At 43.1% G+C, this 22,457-nt stretch overlaps 1 protein-coding gene and 1 pseudogene across 2 annotated transcripts in view; one reads left to right on the top strand and one right to left on the bottom strand.

The window, feature by feature from the left end:
• LOC106573328 (EARP-interacting protein homolog) overlaps positions 1–14,757 on the bottom strand; it is a 42,618-nt gene extending 27,861 nt beyond the window's left edge. The window contains exons 1-4 of the mRNA XM_014148406.3: positions 14,531–14,757; positions 12,580–12,663; positions 7,497–7,629; positions 5,750–5,912 (exon numbers count right to left, since the gene is read on the bottom strand). Coding sequence (XP_014003881.2) covers positions 5,750–5,912; positions 7,497–7,629; positions 12,580–12,663; positions 14,531–14,572 — 422 coding nt within the window. The 5' untranslated portion in view covers positions 14,573–14,757. The remainder of the gene's footprint in view (positions 1–5,749; positions 5,913–7,496; positions 7,630–12,579; positions 12,664–14,530) is intronic.
• The window catches only part of LOC106573429 (trafficking protein particle complex subunit 12-like), a 30,600-nt pseudogene continuing 22,845 nt past the window's right edge, over positions 14,703–22,457 (top strand). The window contains exons 1-3 of the transcript XR_014383041.1: positions 14,703–14,911; positions 15,258–16,589; positions 16,773–16,889. The product of XR_014383041.1 is annotated as a trafficking protein particle complex subunit 12-like (transcript). The remainder of the gene's footprint in view (positions 14,912–15,257; positions 16,590–16,772; positions 16,890–22,457) is intronic.

Raw genomic sequence — 22,457 nt, forward strand, 5'->3', positions numbered from 1 at the left:
CCATTATGATCTAGCTAGGGTTTTATCTAACATTAGGAGTCCTCTTTAGGTTTCCTAAAGTTCTCTTTAGGTTTCCAGGAAATGTAATAACACAATGTACCAGTAATGTTTTCCCAGCCATCCAAAATAGGTTCTGTGAAAGAACTCTCCATTTGTGGCGATGATTATAGAATGTTCGTATAAAACATTTGCCTGATGTTGCAAGAACGTTCCTATAAGACATTTCATCTGTTCTTTAAAAGGTTCCCAGATTGTTTCACTAGGTCGTGTGAACATTGTGGGGACATCCCAAAAGATATGTTGCCAAAACATAAAAACTGTCAATTTGTGTGGATGATTCTACAATGTTTCTTTTAGGGTGCAAAAAACATTTACCTGGATGTTACAAGAATGTTCCCAGAGTACATTTTGTCTGTCCTTTAAAAAAGGTTTCCAGAATGTTTCATTAGGTTGTGGTAACATTGTGGGGACATGACAAGTGATATGTTCCCAAAACCCAAAATACGCTCAATTGTAATGACATTCATACAATGTTTAAGTTAGGCTGCACAGGACATTTCCTTAATGTTGTAAGACTGAAATAAATCTGTTTTTATGACATTCATAGCATATTTGTTTTAGGTTTAACATAATATTCCATTGATGTTTACACAATATACATTTTACCTCATCTTGGAGGTCCTCAGAACAGTTCAAGAACATTTATAAAATGTTATATACAGTAAAAGCTTGACCAAATTTTACCACAACACTCTCAGCATGCAAATGAAAGCTTAAGAAAGCAGACTGGAATACATCCCCCATTACGTTTTCCATTGTATTGTAGGCAGGTGTGGGTAGTAACAGATTACATGTAAGAGATTACAAAAAATGTTAACTGTTATACCAGCAATATTGTAATTAGATTACAGATACTTTTGAAAAACTAGATTATTACTTTGAGGATTAGTGTTAAAATCAGAAAGGATGTTTGCGCAAAAAAATATTTGACAATCCTCTATTTTCTCAATAACATTCTAATTCAGCATTGAAAAAAGGCGCAAGTTGAAGTTTGTTCCACAAGTCAGAGACCACAATGATGACACACAAAATGGGTTTGATGGATCGTGGGATTCCAGGTGACTACCTCATGAAGCTGGTTGAGAGAATGCCAAAAGTGTGCCAAGTTATCATCAAGGCAAAGGGTGGCTATTTGAAAAATAACAAATCTATTTGGATTTGTTTAACACTTTTTTGGTTACTAAATGATTCCATATGTGTTATTTCATAGTTTTGATGTATTCACTAATATTCTACAATGAAGAAAATAGTCAAAATAAAGAAAAACCCTTGAATGAGTAGGTGTTCTAAAACTTTTGACCGGTAGTGTATGTATGCTACCATTCAAAAGTTTAGGGTCACTTAGAAATGTCCTTGTTTTTTTAAAGAAAAGCAAATTTTTTGTCCATTAAAATAACAGAATTAATCAGAAATACAGTGTAGACATTGTTAATGTTTTAAATGACTATGTTTTATGGAATATCTACATAGGCGTACACAGGCCCATTATCAGCAACCATCACTCCTATGTTCCAATGGTACGTTGTGTTTTTTTATTATTATTATTATTATTATTATTATTATTATTATTATTATTATTATTATAATAATATATATTTTTTAATCATTATTTATTACAAAAAAACTCAAGGAAGGGGTAATATTAAAGTATTAGAAGATGAAGGACAAACAATACAGCATCAAGACACTATCAAACATGTATCAGTCTTTCAGCAACAGAGGCATCCTTATGTGTGAGGGTGCGTGTGGATGATAGTGTTATAAAATATATGTCATAGTTTCCTTTTTCATGATCACAATCTTGTGAAACCCGAACCCTCCAAGATCCCCCCACAGTTCCCCAATAGCTGTCCCTCAACCATTCGAGACCCCTCCCACAGTCCCCCCCGGAAGAAAGAAAATAAAAAATACAATTAATTCCATTCCCCACCCCCAAGAACCCCCCAATGCACCACCAAGAGAATGAACGAAAGAGAAAAAAGGAAAAGACAGAAGAAAACAGAAAACAATGCAATCAAAAATAAAATAAAAAGTAAATGTAAAACAAAGGACATCAAGGACAACTGAAATCATAACAGCAATGCTTACTTTATATGTTTGTGTGCATGTCTGGCACTATTACATGCATGTGTGTGTTCTTGTATGTGTTTATTTGAATGAGAGTGTGTGTATATGCATGTGTACAAACACCTGCACGGCATCAGCCTCAGGCAAATCGGCATTAGTTGTAAAAACACTACCCGTCAGTGTCATTCAAATGTACGTTGGTGTACGTTGTGTTAGCTAATCCAAGTTTATCGTTTTAAAAGGCTAATTGATCATTAGAAAACCCTTTTGCAATTATGTTAGCACAGCTGAAAACTGTTGTTCTGATTAAAGAAGCAATAAAACTGGCCTTCTTTAGACTAGTTGAGTATCTGGAGCATCAGCATTTCTGGGTTCAATTACAGGCTCAAAATGGCCAGAAACAAATAACTGTCTTCTGAAACTCGTCAGTCTATTCTTGTTCTGAGAAATGAAGGCTATTGAATGCGAGAAATTGTCATGAAACTGAAGATCTCGTACAGCGTAAACCGGCTCTAACCAGAATAGAAAGAGGAGTGGGAGGCCCCGGTGCACAACTGAGCAAGAGGACAAGTACATTAGAGTGTCTAGTTTGAGAAACAGACGCCTCACAAGTCCTCAACTGGCAGCTTCATTAAATAGTACCCGCAAAACACCAGTCTCAAGTGAAGAGGCGACTCCGGATGCTGGCCTTCTAGGCAGAGTTGCAAAGAAAAAGCCATATCTCAGACTGGCCAATAAAAAGAAAAGATTGAGATGGGCAAAAGAACACAGACACTGGACAGAGAGACTCTGCCTAGAAGGCCAGCATCCCGGAGTCGCCTCTTTGTTGGTGTTTTGCAGGTAGTATTTAATGAAGCTGCCAGTTTGGTTAAAAATAAGTCCTAGATTATTTGCCCATATCATGCAGCCGACGTGGCAGTGTGGAAATTCTCAATTGAACATTGTAAAGTACTTAAGTAAAAATACTTTCAAGTACCACTTAAGTCGTTTCTTTTGGTATTTGTACTTAACTATTTTTATTTTTGACAACTTTTACTTCACTACATTCCTAAAGAAAATACTGTACCTTTTACTCCATACATTTTCCCTGGTCATCTACTGCCTCTGATCTGGAGGACTCACTAAACACAAATGCTTTGTTTTGTAAATTATGAGTGTTGGAGTGTGTCCCTGGCTATCCGTAAATAAATAAAAACTAGAAAATAGTGCCATTCTTAATGTAAGGAATTTGAAATTATTTATACTTTTACTTTTGATACTTAAGTACATTTTATCAATTACATTTACTTTTGATACTTAAGTATATTTAAAACCAAATACTTTTAGACTTTTAATCAACTAGTATTTTACTGGGTGACTTTCACTTTTACTTGAGTCATTTTCTATTAACGTATCTTTACTTTTACTCAAGTATGACAATTGAGTACTTTTTCCACCACTGCAATTGAGTGCAGGAAATGCAGAAATTTAATTTGTTCTGAAATTTGTTTTGGTTGAAGTTGAATTGAACAGTATAAAACAATCAGAATGGAGGAACATTCTAAAGTGATTTCAATGAGTCTATGTGTTGCCACCCTAGGATCACTCACTACTCATAAAGCAAACGTAGAACTTTTATTATTCAAAAACAAAAAATACTGTACATTTTCTGTTTTTAAATACTGTAATATAATATTTTAGCCACATCACCCAGACCTAGGTCATGCTCAGGTAAAACAATTTGGCTAATCTATATATATTTCCAAGTCCTATTCTTGAAGATCAAGGGGTATAACATTTATTGGAATGACTGGAATTCTCATAAGACTTTGTTTAATGTAAAGATATAATTTAATCGTATAATTATATGCAGTAGAAAGCGAGGGGTTAGAAGAAGCCTACATAACCAACCCATATAGTAAAATTGAACATCCATATTTGGCCAGCTATGTACTGTTAACTTTAACATTGATTTACCCTGCAATAGATGTCGTTCAATTAGTAACATACATTTTTGTCTTCTTCTAATGCCTCTTAAGGGGAAAGTAATCTAAAAGTAATGAAATGTAATCAGATTACGTTACTCAGTTTGGGTAATCCAAAAGTTACGTTACTGATTACAATTTTGGAAAGGTAACTAGTAACTGTAACGGATTACATTTAGAAAGTAACCTTCCCAACCCTGATTGTAGGTGATCTAGAGACGCATAATAATAATTTAATTCATAGGACATTTGAACAGCATTTAATCATACAAATAAAACCATATTTTTTTATACTTCATATGTTGACAATCTGCACATGTGGGGTTTGAACCTGCAATGTATGGTTTCCAAGCCAGGGCTTTTATCCACCAGGGAAGCTCTCTTACATATTTTATTGTTCAGTATAGCATCGCAGTATGGTCAATCCACAATGTTAAGCCTTCTTAAACATGTCTAACCCAGAGAAATACTGGTAACGTGGTTATTCACCATAACTTCACCCATCCTCTTTATATGCTGTGCACTTCTCTTCATCACGTGTTAAACGTTTTATTATGAAATTTGATTTTGAAATTGAGAAAACGTCAAATTGTTTTCTTATTGAGTTTGAAGGCTCTTAGTTTGAAGGTTCTGAGAAGCATATGAATACACAACAATACAAATCAAATGTTCAAGTTATTTAAAGGAAGCCCTATCTAAATAAAATCACATTTTATAAGACTTTCACCAGATGTGATGAAGGGAATGTCCTGTGCAACCCAACTTAAACATTGTATGAATGTCATCACAACTAAGCATATTTTGTGTTTTGGGAACCCATGTACCCACACTGTTCCCACAACCTAATTACATGTTCTGGGAAACTTTAAAGGATTCAGAAAGGCTGTTCTGTCAACATTCTTGCAACATCAAAGCAACGTTTGGTGCACCCTGATACAAACTTTACGTAAATGTCAGCACAACCAGACAGTTTTTTGTGTTTTGGGAACATATCCCTTGTCATGTCCCCACAACCTAATGAAAAATTCTGGGAATCTTTAAAGAACAGATTAAATATGTTCTAGGAACGTTCTTGCAAAATCAGGCAAATGTTTTATTCAAACCTTCTATAATCATCACCTCGACTGGACAGTTCTTGTGCTATGAGAACATTTGCCACAACCTAATGAATGTTCTGGGAACTTTCACAGAAACAATTTTGGTTTGCTGGATTGTATGGTAAAGTAAATTATAGACCAGGATACCCTTCTGTATGGGAGGGAGAGAGGGAGTGAGGGAAGGAGCAAGAGAGCGACAGAGAAAGTGACAGAGGGTGATAAAGAGATGAAGAGGGAGAATGAGAGATAGAGAGATAAAGACAGAGGAAGATAAGTGAGTATAGTGGTATAAATGGTGAAAAGCAGGGCGATAGATTTTAGAAAGACAAAACAATGGAGTCAAACGGTGAAAGATAGAGAGATAGAGGGGGAGAAGGAAAGCAGATGAGATAGAGGAACAGAGAACGAGGGGAAAAAGAACAAAGGAGAAAAGAGCAGAGAAAAGGATAAAAACAGGAGGTCGTGGAACCCCTACAGTTTCAGGGTTGAATTGATATGACTGTGTTATGTTTTGTTGTATACAGTACTGTAGCTGTAGGTTACGGTCTGAGTGAAACCTACCAGGAGGCGTTGCCGTGGGAGCTGTTGTCAAGGTGACAGAGGAGTTCCAGGTTCTGGGGGTTGTGGGAGTTGTGGGGATCGTCTGGGCATTCATGGCTCCCTGACTCCCACTCTGGGGGCATCCTCCAAACAGCCCCACATGTCACCACGCGACTCTCACTGGCTGGAGGGGACAGCAGAAACAGGCAGAGTTACACACCTGAAGGGGGTGGGCGAACTGGGAACTCACTCAGGACATGGGTGTGAATGAAAGACAGCACACACAGGGTTCCAGCTGGACCAGATCTATAGGACCTACTTAGGGACCTGTTTTGGGGTTCTCATAAACCTGGTACAGCTAGATCCCTGTAGGTGCTGGCTTGCAATCAAATCCATTTCTTGAGTGTCCTGAAATGTACAGCGAGCAGATCGTGAGTAGATAGATCGAGCAAGTCAAGTGACAGAAACATTATTCATAAAAATAAATTCCAAGTCTGACATGCATGTGTGGGAGGGTCTGGTCTCTGAGTTCTAACCCATTCCAGCAGCAGCTGTCATCATGTGAGCTGAAGTATGTAGGGCCCAGCTGACAAGAGAGGCAGAGAGAGGGAAGAAGATTGAGAAAGAGAGCAATAGAGCAAGAGAGAGAGGAGATATAAAGAAAGAGAGCGAAACAGAATGAGAGAGAGCGAGAGACTAACTGTGGGCCTCTCCCTCTGGTTTCGGCTGCCCCTAAAGGCCTACCCTGGCCTCCACGCCTCCCTGCTCTCCCAGTTTCTCACTCTGTCATGGCTGTCTACACATGTAAAGCTATGCCCCGTTCACACCTCCACCACACCACCATCTCCACCACACCCACCACAACACTATCCCCACCACAACACCATCAGGAGAGAGACAGCCCATCTCCCCAGATCAGACAGTGAATAGGAAGGAATGTGCCTCAGCAGCAGCTGTAGAGAAAAAGGTAGTGGGTAAAGTGAGGGCATATGATCTTCACTTCTTTTTGACTGGGGCTACTCCATTAGATTGGATGTCATGATAATTACATTTCTCTTTTGAACTGTACTCTGACATAATGTGTATCACAGCCCTCCGCCACAATAGGGCTGACGCAAAGAGAGGAGAGTGAGAGTACCGTGGCCTTGTTTTCAATGCCTCTCTCCTGGTTTGTCTCCTCACAACTACAGTAGCCTACATCCAGAGCTGATTCCTACTGTCACTAACCCCACCAAGGCCAAAGGCATCCATCTAATAAACTCAGAAATGTAATTACTTTTTTTTCTCCACTCTTTCTCATCCAAATCGTCTCTTCATGTTTGTTTAGATTTGTAATTGTCTCGAGGCAACTGTTGGCAGAAGGAGTGTGAAAGAAATGGGACGTGTTACTTTAGCATAATTGCTAGTGTGAAATGGCAGGGTGGGAGCATGGTGTGAGTCTGGGCTTGTGTGTCATATCTTGGCCATGGTCAGGGGTACACATGGCTGGCTAACAGGGTTGTCACCGCCTTGCCTAGATGGTTACATATAAGTAACATCCTTTAATTTCAAGACAGAATGCAGTATACCTTATGGGGTCATGAGATTTTCCTGAACACACGACTTGACCAGGAAAAACACTGGCCCCTAGTTGTGAGAGAGAGACTAGTAACATAAAGACAGGAAAGAGACTGAAAAAAATGAGAGATAAAGAGTGAGAGAGGCAGACAGACAGAGAGAGAAGGAGAAAAAAAGAAAGATGCAAGGGGAGCGCGGTCGGGAGCCTCACTTTTGTTGTAGCAGGTCGTCAGCACGGCTTTATCTGCAGGACTGGCACTGATGTGCCATATCTCCCCTGCCTGGTGCTGCAGGACGCTCTTACTAATGATGTTATTCTCATCATCAAAGTCAATGATGTGGATCTGTGGAAAAGAGAAAGGGAGAGAGGAGAGAGAAAGAGAGGCGGGAGGAGAGAGAGTGTGAGGGAAGGAGAGAGGAGAGAGAGAGAGAGGCGGGAGGAGAGAGAGTGTGAGGGAAGGAGAGAGGAGAGAGAGAGAGAGAGAGGGGAGAGCAGTGAGGACGAGGTTCTAGTGAGAACACAGACAGAGGAGCACCTCCTCCCCCTCATCTTTCACCAGTCGCCCTAACCCTCAGCAGTACAAAGCACCCCTCACACAAAAAGGTTCCGTCTTTAATATGACAGTGAACGCAACCTTAAATGCAGACATCACTTATTAAGATGTATTAACTTCACACACCCACTGCGTTTTTTTGTCTCGATTTCCTCTTAAAAGCAGCGATTAAACACTCCTTCAGAAGTTGGGTCCGATTCAGAGGAGTTACAGAGAGCGCCACGTCTTAGACGGCAGAAAGGTCCAATAGAGGAAAATCGATCAAATCTAGTTTGCACCCTTCACAACATATTTTTTGTTTTATTTTTTATTTTATTTCACCTTTATTTAACCAGGTAGGCAAGTTGAGAACAAGTTCTCATTTACAATTGCGACCTGGCCAAGATAAAGCAAAGCAGTTCGACAACATACAAAAACACAGAGTTACACATGGAGTAAAACAACATACAATCAATGATACAGTAGACAAAAATAAGACTATATACAATGTGAGCAAATGATGTGAGATAAGGGAGGTAAAGGCAAAAAAAGGCCATGATGGCAAAGTAAATAAAGTATAGCAAGTAAAACACTGGAATGGTAGAATTATAATTTGAAGAAAGTTCAAAGTTAAAATATAAATAATATGGTGCAAAGGAGCAAAATAATAAATAAAATAAATAAATACAGTAGGGGAAGAGGTAGTAGTTTGGGCTAAATTATAGATGGGCTATGTACAGGTGCAGTGATCTGGGAGCTGCTCTGATAGCTGGTGCTTAAAGCTAGTGAGGGAGATAAGTGTTTCCAGTTTCAGAGATTTTTGTAGTTCGTTCCAGTCATTGGCAGCAGAGAACTGGAAGGAGAGACGACCAAAGGAGGAGTTGGCTTTAGGGGTGACCAGAGAGATATACCTGCTGGAGCGCGTGCTACAGGTGGGTGCTGCTATGGTGACCAGTGAGCGGAGATAAGGGGGGACTTTACCTAGCAGGGTCTTGTAGATGACCTGGAGCCAATGTGTTTGGCGACGATTATGAAGCGAAGGCCAGCCAACGAGAGCGTACAGGTCGCAGTGGTGGGTAGTATATGGGGCTTTGGTGACAAAACGGATGGCACTGTGATAGACTGCATCCAGCTTGTTGAGTAGGGTATTGGAGGCTATTTTGTAAATGACATCGCCGAAGTCGAGGATTGGTAGGATGGTCAGTTTTACGAGGGTATGTTTGGCAGCATGAGTGAAGGATGCTTTGTTGCGAAATAGGAAGCCAATTCTAGATGTAACTTTGGATTGGAGATGATTGATGTGAGTCTGGAAGGAGAGTTACAGTCTAACCAGACACCTAGGTATTTGTAGTTATCCACAAATTCTAAATCAGAACCGTCCAGAGAAGTGATGCTGGACAGGCGGGCAGGTAATGATAAGTAATAATGATGATAATGATAAGTAACATAAGTAACATGTGGAACACCAGAGCAGGCAGGGGTCACTGTCTGTGAAATCAGTAAAACAGTATGTTATTATTACTGTTATTTTATTGTGTAACTATTTCCTTTTTTATTTATACTGAACAAAAATATAAATGCAACATGTAAAGCGTTAGTCCCACAGTTCATGAGCTGAAATAAAAGATCCCAGAAATTTCCCAGACACGCAAAAAGCTTATTTCTCTCCAATTTTGTGCACAAATGAGTTTACATCCCTGTTAGTGAGCATTTCTCCTTTGCAAATATAATCCATCCACCTGACAGGTGTGGCATATCAAGAAGATGATTAAACAGGATGATCATTACACAGGTGCACCTTGTGCTGGGGACAATTGTACTAAAGTCACTCTAAAATGTGCAGTTTTGTCACACAACACAATGCCATAGATGTCTCAAGTTTTGAGGGAGCGTGCAATTGAAATGCTAACTGCAGGAATGTCCACCAGAGCTGTTGCCAGAGATGTTCATTTCTCTATCATAAGCTGCCTCCAATGTCGTTTTAGAGAATTTGGCAGTACATCCAACCGGCCTCACAACCGCAGACCACGTGTAACCACCCCAGCCCAGGACCTCCACATCCAGCTTCTTCACCTGCGGAATTGTCTGAGACCAGCCATCCGGACAGCTGATGAAACTGTGGGTTTGCACAACCGAAGAATTGCTGCACAAACTGTCGGAAACCGTCTCATGGAAGCTCATCTGCGTGCTCATCATCCTCACCAGGGTCTTGACCTGACTGCAGTTTGGCGTTATGACCGACTTCAGTGAGTAAATGTTCACCTTCGATGGCCACTGGCATGCTGGAGAAGTATGCTCTTCACAGATGAATCCCGGTTTCAACTGTACCGGGCAGATGGCAGACAGCATGTATGGCATTGTGTGGGCAAGTGGTGTGCTGATGTCACCGTTGTGAACAGATAGCCCCATCGTGGCAGTGGGGTTATGGTATGGGCAGGCAAACGCTACAGACAACGAACACAATTGCATTTTATCAATGGCAATTACATTGGACAATGGTTGAGAGGTGTTGTGGACCCAAAGCTTCCTGTTAAATTGATTGCAGTTTGTCTAACAGCCATGAAGTTATCTTGCTATCATCTTCAAGGTCAGCAGACTAAAGAGTTGGCATTACAACAGAAAGCGTAGGCCTAATATTTGCAAGCAAGCTGTGTGCAGGACATTGGAACTTCTATTGACTTAGGCCTATTAGAATGGATCATTATGGAAATCTATTTTATAGATATTTGACTTAGGTGGTAAAGCAGCGACAATCAAGAGGTTTGATGTGGTTAATAACACCCGTCATTCTAATAAGGCTGAGTGTCACTGCACCGTGGGGGCCATTAATCTGGTTGCACTGGACAACAACTCCAGGCACTCCTCTACCCTGTTCACTTTTTACAGGCAGGGAGGAGAGGAGCAGAGCATCGGAGCAGCAGAATACAGCGTCCTTCAGCTGCCTCAAAGTCACACAGGCTGCCATTAACCTTGGGCTGGACCACATCGAGCAAAGATTATTACACAAAGTTATAATTTTATGGGGGAGACATACAAATAAATGTCGGTGCTGGTGGGACAGGGTAATTGGAGGGAAGAGGAAGAGCGGTAGTAGGGCCCCTGAATGAACCCAGGGTGGAGGAGAAGTCCCATGGGTGATTTATCCTGCGTTATTCCCCAGCCGGAGCCAGCGGAGTGACTTATCCCTGCATCCCTCTCTCAGCCCAGTCGGGCTTCCTTCCCAGCCCGTTGTAATTATGTAGCAGAAAAAGACACGATAAAAAGGAGCTCGCCGACGGTCTCCACTTTTGGTCCTTTAGTTAAAGCTCTTTAGTGGTGCTAATGACAGTAAGCAGGACAGAGGAGTAGGGAACTGGCAGAAGTGGCAGGGTTGAGATGTTTTAATGCCACACAAACTGGAGGAGCCCCAAAGTTCTGCCATTCATATGGCGCTGCCCTCTCAGGGCTGGAGTGGCACTTAAGGTGAGAGGAAGGGAGGGTATAAATTAGATATCTGAAGCCCACATTAGAGAGGCAGGAAGCTTAGTGACATGTCCAAGCTACTGTATAAGTGCCTGATGCCAGAGACAATCAGGTGGTGTCTCTATGTGACCAATGCCTGGGGGTGGGACTGAAGCCATCTTCAAGGAGGAGTCCACTTGCTGGAACAGCCAATAATCATAAGTGAAACAGCATTGTGATAAGGATGGGATGAAATTATTGCTCCCTTTGTTGTGACTGCAATGCATTCAGAAATGCTGGTACAAAACACCCAACATTCTGTTTTTCAATTCTCAACAACAGTGCTTGGTGCAGGCATCACAGCAGTACTATCATTATAAGTATTTTCCTCTCAAAAACATGGCGTGGGTGATCAAACATAAGCACTGTTTGTCTGTCCAACCACCGGGATAGATTTGGAATGGGCTCCAGCAACATATTTCAACACCCACAGCCAAAGCCAGAATTTAAAAAAAGAAGCATAGACCATTTTCTCACCAAAGGATGCCAAAACCATTTCAACACAGACATCAGTCTCTCCTCTCTGAAATCAGTAATTACCCCCCCCCCCCCATTTATGGCCAACTGTTTCTGTGGTCTGTCTGCATGATGACCTAGGAAAGACACACACACACACACACACACACGGGTTGGAATCAGCCCAATAACAGTGCCAGAGGCCAAGGCTAAGCCTGTCCTCACAGCACTATCTGGTCATCTCAGCACTACCTGGTCCACACAGGCCCATATGGCTAGCATGATCCTAGGCTTGTTTACTAGGCCTACAATTCTCAAAGGCACATGGCTGCTGGACAAGGCTTGAGGTAACCCACTTAACTGAAGGTACCACTAAATAAGCAGAGCGTGGCATGGACAGTCATGGCACAGGCAATAAGATGTTGCATTTACAACCCAGTCTTGATGCAACCCAGGAGGAACTAGTTGTGAGGTATCAGTGGGTCTCAAGTCCCATCTCAACACATGGGCCAATCTTGGCTGGAATACCCCATTAGGAATACTAGAGGCCTTGGTGGGCTGAAACAAGCAGCCAAAGAGCTACATCAGATAAAGGATCAAGTGAGTCCACTGTGGATGTTGTTCCCATTAAAAATATATAGTACGTTTTTAGTGCAACTTTAGATTACATCCAAAAGTGGGCCCCACCTTAGAAGAACAGACACATGACTTTGAGCAATACCCTTCCTAGATGGTCTTCCAATGCATAGGCTATATACAGCTGTAAGGTGTACTACTCTTGGTAAGTGCAGTTGTTTGACTCACCTGATTGTCAAATTTGAGGGACTGGGTGCCCACAAGAAAGCGAATGGCATCTGATTCAGCTGTCTGGGAAGTAAGTGCCCGAGCCTGCAAAACAAGATACAGTTGGTACATTGTAACACTGTAACTAATGTTGACTATACCCATGTACACTACCGGTCAAAAGTTTTAGAACACCTAATCATTCAAGGGTTTTTCTTTATTTTTACATTGTACAATAGTGAAGACATCTAAAATATGAAATAACACATATGGAATTATGTATTAACCAAGAAAAAGTAAAACAAATCAAAATATATTTTATATTTGAGATTCTTCAAATAGCCACCCTTTGCCTTGATGACAGCTTTGCACACTCTTGGCATTCTCTCAACCAGCTTCATAAGGTAGTCACCTAGAATGCACTTCAATTAACAGGTGTGCCTTCTTAAAAAGTTAATTTGTGGAATTTCTTTCCTTCTTAATGAGTTTGAGCATTAAGGTAAAGAAGGTAACCCTATTTGGTAAAAGACCAAGTCTATATTATGGCAAGAAGAGCTAAAATAAGCAAAGAGAAACGACAGTACATCAATACTTTAAAACATGAAGGTCAGTCAATACAGAACATTTCAATAACTTTTAAAGTTTCTTCAAGTGCAATCGCAAAAAACATCAAGCGCTATGATGAAACTGGCTCTCATCAGGACCGCCACAGGAATGGAAGACCCAGAGTTACCTCTGCTGCAGAGGAAAAGTTTATTAGAGTTACCAGCCTCAGAAATTGCAGCCCCAAAAAATGCTTCACAGTGTTCCAAGTAACAGACACATCTCAACATCAACTGTTCAGAGATTAGGCCTTCATGGTCCATTTGCTGCAAAGAAACCACTACTGAAGGACACCGATAAGAAGAAGAGACTTGATTGGGCCAAGAAACACGAGCAATGGACATTTAACTGGTGGAAATTTGTCCTTTGGTCTGGAGTCCATATTGGAGATTTTTGATTCCAACCGCCGTGTCTTTGTGAGATGGATGATCTCCACATGTGTGGTTCCCACCGTGAAGCATGGGAGAGGAGGTGTTAAGATGTGGGGGTGCTTTGCTGGTGACACTGTCTGTGATTTATTTAGAATTAAAGGCACACTTAACCAGCATGGCTACCACAGCATTCTGCAGCTATACGCCATACCATCTGGATTGGGCTTAGTGGGACTATCATTTGTTTTTCAACAGGATAATGACCCAACACACTTCCAGGCTGTGTACGGGCTATTTTACCAAGAAGGAGAGTGATGGAGTGCTGCATCAGATGTCCTTGCCTCCACAATCCCCCGACCTCAACCAAATTAAGATCGTTTGTGATTAGTCCGACAGCAGAGTGAAGGAAAAGCAGCCAACAAGTGCTCCGCATACATGGGAACTCCTTCAAGACTGTTCCAGCTGGTTGAGAGAATGCCAAGAGTGTGCAAAGCTGTCATCAAGGCAAAGGGATGCTATTTGAAGAATCTCAAATATTTAAAAAACACTTTTTTGGTTACTACATGATTCCATATGTGTTATTTCATAGTTCTGATGTCTTCACTATTATTCTACAATGTAGAAAATAGTACAAATTAAGAAAAACCCTTGAATGGAGGTGTTCTAAAACCTTTGACCGGTAGTGCATGTATGTACATTATGTAATGCTATGCCGATACAGGGCTTTACGTGACGAACGTATCACTAAAGCATGATGACATTGCAAAGCAACAATGTTGACGTACATCGAAGAGAGTTCAGATGAATATTTGTCAACATTAGAGTTGCATAGCTAGGACGAGGTTGCCCCAGTATCTGAGCGTTAGAGATGTCGACAAGTCATACTCCTCGTCGACATCTCTAACGCCCAGATACTGGGGCAGGACGAGGTTGTCTGACATAGCTATACTGTATCCAGCTAACGTTAATGCATGCATATCTCCGACGTGGAACTGTACCTGAAATTCGAGGCCGTAAATCACAGGTGCATCGTCCTCCATGTCCCACGTATGTTGCAAGCTTATTATTATTGCTTGAAAGCGTTACGTTTAATGTGAGATTTCACAAATAAACTGCTTGCACTGTTTATCCATTACCTCGCTGAATGTTATTTTAATTCCGCAAACGTTAAAATAAATACTTACGTAGCGTACAGTGAATGTCCGTAAATATAACTGGAGAAAGCAGATGTTTACGGTTTAAAATGCGTAAAATATTTAAGAATACCGATTCTACAGATACGTAGGAAATTTGATTCCTATTGAACACTGTACATTTCACTTCCTGGAAGATTCACACAGGCGCACTATTGCCGTAGCCGTCAACATTCCTTAGCAAAGGTAATCTAAAGCGCCTTGTTTTGTTTACATTGGTTTACAGCTTAATAGGGGAGGCTGATGTATCGCTACATGTTATTTATGTAAGCACGTGATTTGTATGAATATATTCATAAAAGTAGTTATCTCCTTTTTTGCCATTTGAAGCACCTGTAGCTTAGCACGCTAACTTTAGCTAGCCATCATTACCCCAAAAGCACAACAATCTACTAGCCATAGAAATTGAATGAATCATTGTATATCTAAGCCCGTATGATACATTTCATTGTAAAGAACATGACAAAGTACTTACAATAAATTATATTTTTAGGTAACTTGATTTATGATTCCTCCATACTATTATTCTCAGGGAAAATATGGATAGCAACGAGACTCCTGCCCAGAGGCCAGTCACCCTGGACATCACAGGAAAGGTGGAGGTTGAGCCCAGCCTGAGTGAAGACCGTATCCCTTCAGAGCCAGCCCCCACCCTCTTGCCCTCCTCTGGTGTCCTGTTCCAGGAGGAGAGCATTGACCTGGGGTGCGAGGCCTTCATCACTCCCCAGGAGGACAGCCACAGCACACCGTCAGAAAGCCTGATGGACAAGCTCAATGACCAGATGATGGAGAGTGTCATGAACTCTGACTCCACCAACAACAGTGAGGAGGACCATGTGGTTCCCATGGACAACCTGCTGGAGCAGTTTGAGGAGAGAGAGAGGAGGAGCCAGCAGCAGCAGTGGTTAAAGAGACCTCAGTGGAGAAAGAGAAGAAGGTGGAAGTGAAGAGGAGAAAGTGGATGATCTGATTGGACAAGACACTACTGAGATCAAGATAGAGGCTGCAATGATACAGACAAGTCCAGTAGCCTCTAGCCCTGAGGAACCAGTGGATGATGTGAAACCAGAGCTAACTACTGAAGAGCAGGATGTTGTTACCGTCTCCGCTGTAACCCCAGAGGACAGCACCCCCAGCCCAGGCACTCCTAAGCATGAGACAGCAACCCTGGAGGCCAGCAGCAAAGGGACCACAACCAAGGACGAGCCCATCCCTGTGTGCACCATCTTCAGCCAGCCCAAAGCCCAGGCCCTGGTGGAAGATTGCTTCCAGCCCACCCTCATTAAATCACCCAGCTTCAGTAGTGGCTGTGACAGGGGAGCACAGAGATTACCCCTAATAAACTGGCTCCTCTGGTCCGCCAACCTCAGCAAGTTATCTTCTTACAGTGGCCATATCAACCTGGCTACTGACTCCTTCACCACCTCCTCTTCCTTCATCTCTGTCAGCAACCCTAACGCAGAGTCCCCAAAGTCAGCCGCCCCACCCGAACACCAACTCTCTGCCTCCTCTGGGTGCTCTCTGTCCAACTTTGGGCCTTCAGAGTCCGGTACCCCCACCCCCAACTCCTTCTTTGGGCCTACCCAGACTGAACCAACCCCCATTCCCTTCAACAGGCTGCAGCAGAGCCAGCCCTGGACCCTCCTTAGCCCTTCACCCAGCTGTTCTGGGGGGAGACGACCCGTTTGCCAAGGCTCTGAACATGAGTGAGGCTGATAAGAGGTACGACGCATGGCTGCCCTCTGAGGAGACCAGGAAGGTGCTGATCTCTGTGGCAAGTCAGCAGTACAGCCATGTGTTTGTGGAGAAGGAGAGGCTGGTCATGCCCAGTCTCAAGTTTGACAATCTGCAGGGGGGTTAGCTTGCCATTAATGCCATTAGCCCATAGAGCTGGGTTTCCAGTTCGATATCATTCCGAAATCTGCTTTCAACAGCTATGTCTAGTCTTGTGGTACAATGAAGTGGATAATTTGCTTATTTGTAAACCTATACCTCAACATTGTTTGCAACCTACTCGTCTACCTGTGTGACTGTGTGTGTGTTTCAGGGTGATGCTGTGAAGGACCTGATGGTGCGTCTCATGGGGGAGCAGGCAGCTATGAAGAGACATGTCCTTATAGCCAACTCTGTAGAACAATCCTTCCTGGGCGTCAAACAACTAATTGTGAGTCAATGTGCGTGCATGTTAATGTTGGTGCAAACAGGGATTTTATATATCTATATGTAGTGCCTTGTTAGAAACCACTTATTTTCATGCCGGCTTGGCTTACTCATGGGCAATTCCACAGTAGTTCCACCGTATACCTCTTTCACCTTTAGATCGCTGTACTTCTACTTATTCAGTGATAGAAGACCATGTAAATGGCTATGTTTGCTGAGTTTGGGTAATGTGCATGCAGCAGATAGATATTCTGTGATGACTACCTAGAGTATGCCACACCTTCCTCATAGAATGGTGTTGTTAATAGCACAGCTCCGTAAATACCCTATCATTTCTCTGGCTCACCTCTCTCCCCTACCCCTACATAAAGCATGAAGATTAGTCTGAATATCGACCTCTCCTCCTCCATCACCCTATCCTCCTCCCTCCATCTTAGCCGCTGACCCGCAAACGACCCTGACCTGCACTTGGTATTTAAAACGTATGCACCATAGCAGCCGGCAGAGAGATGGAGAGAGAATAGATGGGAGGGAGTAGATCCTCCAGGCTCTGACTTCTCTCCTGCTGTGCCGATGTATAATGCATGGGAGCTGTGTACATATTTCAAGGCCTTCTGGTCTCTGCTTACACAAACACACATCTGGTGCTGGACTGCAGTCTGCCAGGATGCACACATACACACCCTCTCACAGAGTAGACCACTTGACCGAAGGCTGAAAATACCACCTGGTGTGTGTGCGTCACTGACTCTACCGATGCACACCAGCCAGCGTGGGCGGCCCCCCAGTGTAAAGAGGGAGTGAAGGAGAGAAATAAAAAGAGAAGTAGAGTGAGTCAGGCAGGTCTGTTGAAATGTCAGTGGGCTTTGCTCCTCCACTGTGGTCCTCACATCTCCAGACCGACTCAGCCAGTCAACCTTACACTGATCAATACCTGTGATTGATTGCACCAAATTTGAGACAACTGGGTAGTCTCTTTCTCGATTCGCTCAGTAATTGTTGGCAAGGTGTGTGTGTGTGTGTGTCTGGTTGTACAGAGCTGTGTGTACCCTGGGGTTGTACTGGCTAGTGAGATGTGTGTGTGTGTGTGTGTACACTCCTCCCCACTGATTCTTGGGGCTGCTGGGAGCTGGCAGTGACTCATGCTGCAGTGCCAGTGTGTGACTGCACCCACTGCCACTGCCTCCACACTCCCTCTGAGAACACACAAACGCTGGCTCACACAGAGGGAGGAGCACAGAGATGAGGGAAGGGAAGAGGAAAGATAGAGGGAGTATGACAGAAGAGATGGGGAGGAAGAGAGAAAGGAGGGAAGAAGATTTAATAGGCAGGGAAAGAAGAAAGATGAGGGGAGGGGAAGCGAGGGATAAAGAGGAGGAAGCAGCCTCTGTGGTAAGAGTGAGGCTTTGAGAACAGATGCTGTGTTCTTTCTCTCCTCTATCTATCTCACTCCATCATTCAATCCCCTGCTGATCCACAGACAGCGGCAGTAGTGATATGCACCACTGAGTGAACATTATTCACATGTGGTAGAGCTCAACTAACATCTTATTAGCACCAACTTTACATACAGTAACTGAGTCCAAATATCATAGCTACAGACTGTCACTTTAAATGGAACTGACCCCAACCCTGTAGAATGTTGTGGAGAGGTCCTCTTTGTCTCTGCTGCATTAGCTGTCCTCTTTCCCTCAGGTTCTCTCTCCCTCTTCCTTCTACCCCTCTCGCTTTTCTTCCTTTCAGGGCTAGTGACCCGTCTGTCCTCTATCCCTTAGGTTCTTTCTCTCTCTTCCTTCTACCCCTCTAGCTTTTCTTCCTTTCAGGGCTAGTGACCCGTCTGTCCTCTATCCCTTAGGTTCTCTCTCTCTTCCTTCTACCCCTCTCGCTTTTCTTCATTTCAGGGCTAGTGACCCGTCTGTCCTCTGTTCTTCAGGTTCTCTCTCTCTCTTCCTTCTATGTCTCTCTCTTTTCTTCCTTTCAGGGCTAGTGACCCGTCTGTCCTCCTATCCCTCAGGTTCTCTCCTTCTAACCCTCTCTCTTTTCTTCCTTTCAGGGCTAGTGACCCGTCTGTCCTCCTATCCCTCAGGTTCTCTCTTCTTCTAACCCTCTCTCTTTTCTTCCTTTCAGGGCTAGTGACCCGTCTGTCCTCTCCCCTGAGTCGGCTAGTCAGCATTTCCTCTCTTGCTCAGCAGGGCTCAAGGCCTCCCTCCCTCTCACCCCACCCTCATTTCCTTGGAGGCTTGTGTGTGTGACCTGTCTCTCCTCTGTCTCTTGTGGCCAATGTCTGCTGGCCACTGCCCGCTCTTGCACAGCATTATCCATGGCTTCTGTCTGTCATCTTGCCTCCCTCTGGTGACCTGTCTCCCCTTCTCCCGAATCCCTCTCCATAGTGATTCTGGCCAAGGGCCTATATTTCTCCCTGTGGCTGGTCAGCGTCCCCTCTCTCTCAGCAGGGCCCAAGGCTGGCTAATCTGTCACCTTGATTATCCCACCTCTCTCCTTCCCTTTCTCCCGCCATCCCTCTCCCTCTCTTCTTCTGCGGCCAATGAACTCTCTCTCCTACCATTGTGCTGGTGTCTAGGCCTGGGGCCTGTGTGCCGGGGCCAAATGTCCAGTGGAGGGCGGGGGCCGGGGGAGGTATGATCAACATCATCCCACCTTACATGCTGACTACACTTCTCACGTCGCAAAATAAATGTAAACATACATGTTATTTAATTATTGCACCCACACTGCTCGCGTGCGCCAACGAGCGTCTGTGTTGCCAAGGGCTAAAATAGAAGTCAGTTCTATTTCTGACGCAGATCGCTCTGCAAGTCCTGCCTCTCCCATCTCCTCATTGGTTTATAGAAGCAGATACCCATGTGTCATCTCCTCATTGGTTATACTCACGTGGGTGATTGAAAGATTAACTGAGTTTGGTCGGTCATTGTGGTAACTATGAAAGTTAGATGCCAATCGCCATATAAAGTCCAAAGAAGAAAAAGCCTGGAAGGAGGAGAGATGACTAGAAACGATTCGGTTGACTGTTTTATGTGTGGATTAATTGTGGGAGTAGAGGACCTTGTCCATTTCAGGTAAAATAACAACTCAACGTTTATATCCCAGGACAAATTAGCTAGCAACAACAAGCTAGTTAAATAGGACAAATTAGCCAACAACGGCAAGCTAGCTAGCTAAATTGCCGTAAATGTTTAATGATTTTCGACCTGTCCCCAAATGATTATAATTGGTTCAGAGTTTGCTTTGATATTTCAACCTGCGTGTCGTGATCACGTTTGGTGTGGGGGGACAAAATCAATTTGCGCACGGCCGGTTTGGGTACGGTGTTACTACCACCTTGGCTAGGTCAGCCTCGGCCTTGATGCTCCCTCCCCTATGTAACCACATTGATCTGCATTATAGCTATCTGGAGGTGTACAGCCAGAGAATTGTCATTACCGCAACAATCCTTTACAACACTGAGACTTGGCCGTGCTAAGTCAGCGGTTTGTCTGTCAATCAGTGAATGACTGATGTCACCCGAAGGAGCATCGTTTGTAACTCTCCCAGACAGCCATTATAGCGTAATACATCGTTTCTATGCAAGCCCTAAGATAGGTACTTCACATATTATCTGTATTATTCTATTGTCCCAGGGCTCTAGATGTCTGGACCCCTTCAAATAGAAACTACTGTGGTCTTTAGAACAGTCAGCCACCAGTCCATCCTCTGGCCTGGAGGCAAAGCCCTAGTCTGGCTCTCTCAGGGCCGCTAATACAAGGACTCCAGCCCTCCACCAAACCATCAAAGACAAGTTAACCACTATCCACAGCTAGTGTATTGTGCATTCTGCCTTTCTTACTTCTCTCCCCTCTGTATTCATTCAAAATGCTGTGGCACTGGAATTTAGTGTGTTATGCAGAACAGGGCCCGCAATAGGGCGAGAAGCCTTTTTACTGTGTTTGGCTGGAGGCTGGCACCTCGCGAGAGCCCTGGCAGTGGGCGTGCAGCCAGCTTTGTTTCAGGGCGTTTTTACTTCACCAAAAGAAAATCTCTGAACTTGTGATCTTCAACACAATTAGAAATGCTCACCTCTTTTAAACCCACAATGCTGCTAATTGATAATCCAGCCTTGTGTGTGTTTCTGTGTGTTTGTATGAGTAGGGAATCCAGTGGCATTCTATTGAAGTATTAGGTTCTTCTCCTATGGAGTTGGGATGGAGCTCCCTGGTGGCTGGCTGCCCAAGGCCTGCTTGGTTTCAACTGCTCTCCTATGGAATCACTCACGGTTGCCCCTCAGAACTGTGGCTAGTCAAACAGTGTATGATCTGACAATAGCTGACTTGTCATCCTCTTAGTTATCTCTCCCCCAGCTGTGTGTTTGTGTGCGTGCACATGTCTATGCTCTTAAGGGCTTCTGTTGAACCTTTTAGTATAGGTGAATTAAAAGGGATGAGCTAAAATGAAGTTGATTCCCTGGCTGGTGTCTGTGTGCAAACACTATGCATGGCTAATCCACTTCCTTCTCCAGTGTGAGAGACGAGGGAGTGTTAATTTAGCCCTGCACTGTGGCCCTGCTCAATACACATTGTGTTCATCGGCATTTCCTCATTCAATTTCAGCCAATATAATCTGTATTTTATCTCATTCTCATTTGATTTGGCGGGGATCCGAGTACCTCTTATTGCAGATTATTATGAGTGGAGCTAAATGATCAATCCTGGCATTATCACTCTACTGTTACATTTTAGTCATTTAGCAGACGCTCTGTCTAAGCCGTTTGGGGGGGGGGGGGGGGGGGGGGTCTAAGCTAACATGGATTTGTTTTATGATTGTCATACATTTAGCTATTTGATTTAGAATTTTAGGACCCCTTTAGGTATACATTTTTTGTGGATAAAATATTTAATTTAGCCTTTACTACTACAGCCCATAGACCACTTTCTGTGTTTGCAAACATTGCCGCATGAGGGCGATGCGTGCAAGTTGGTGGCAGAACAAGAGGGAGTTGTTATTTTTTATGTCAACTTTATTTAACTAGGCAAGTCACTTAAGAACAAATTCTTATTTACAATGACGGCCTACACTGGTCATTCTCGGACAACGCTAAGCCAATTACGCAATGATCTATGGGACTCCCAATCACGGTCGGTTGTGATAGAGCCTAGATTCGAACCAGGGTGTCTGTAGTGACGCTTCTAGCACTGAGATGCAGTGCCTTAGACCGCTGTGCCACTCAGGAGTCCCCTATAGAACACTAGCAAAAAAAGCCTCTATTTGCATGTTGATTATGAGTGCGTTTCACACTACTTTTGGATTATAATTGGATTTTAAGTATGAATGTCCTGTTTACTATGTTTGTGTCATCATCCCTAATCAACTTTAAAAAAAAACACTTCAACCAGTAAAATGTTTCTTTGGCTAGCTTTTGCTACAGCCTATATCAATGAGCGTTAGCATTCTAGCTAACAACTGCTGCATCAAAAATAGTTATTTTACAAAGATCACAGCCAAATATAATATTAGAGACTGTCCAAGCAAGAATCAAAACATCATTGTAAGTGTATGAGAACCCAAAAAAGTTATTTTG

Source organism: Salmo salar, chromosome 01, assembly GCF_965601325.2.
Source record: "Salmo salar chromosome 01, fSalSal1, whole genome shotgun sequence".
NCBI classification, from domain to species: Eukaryota; Metazoa; Chordata; class Actinopteri; order Salmoniformes; family Salmonidae; genus Salmo; species Salmo salar.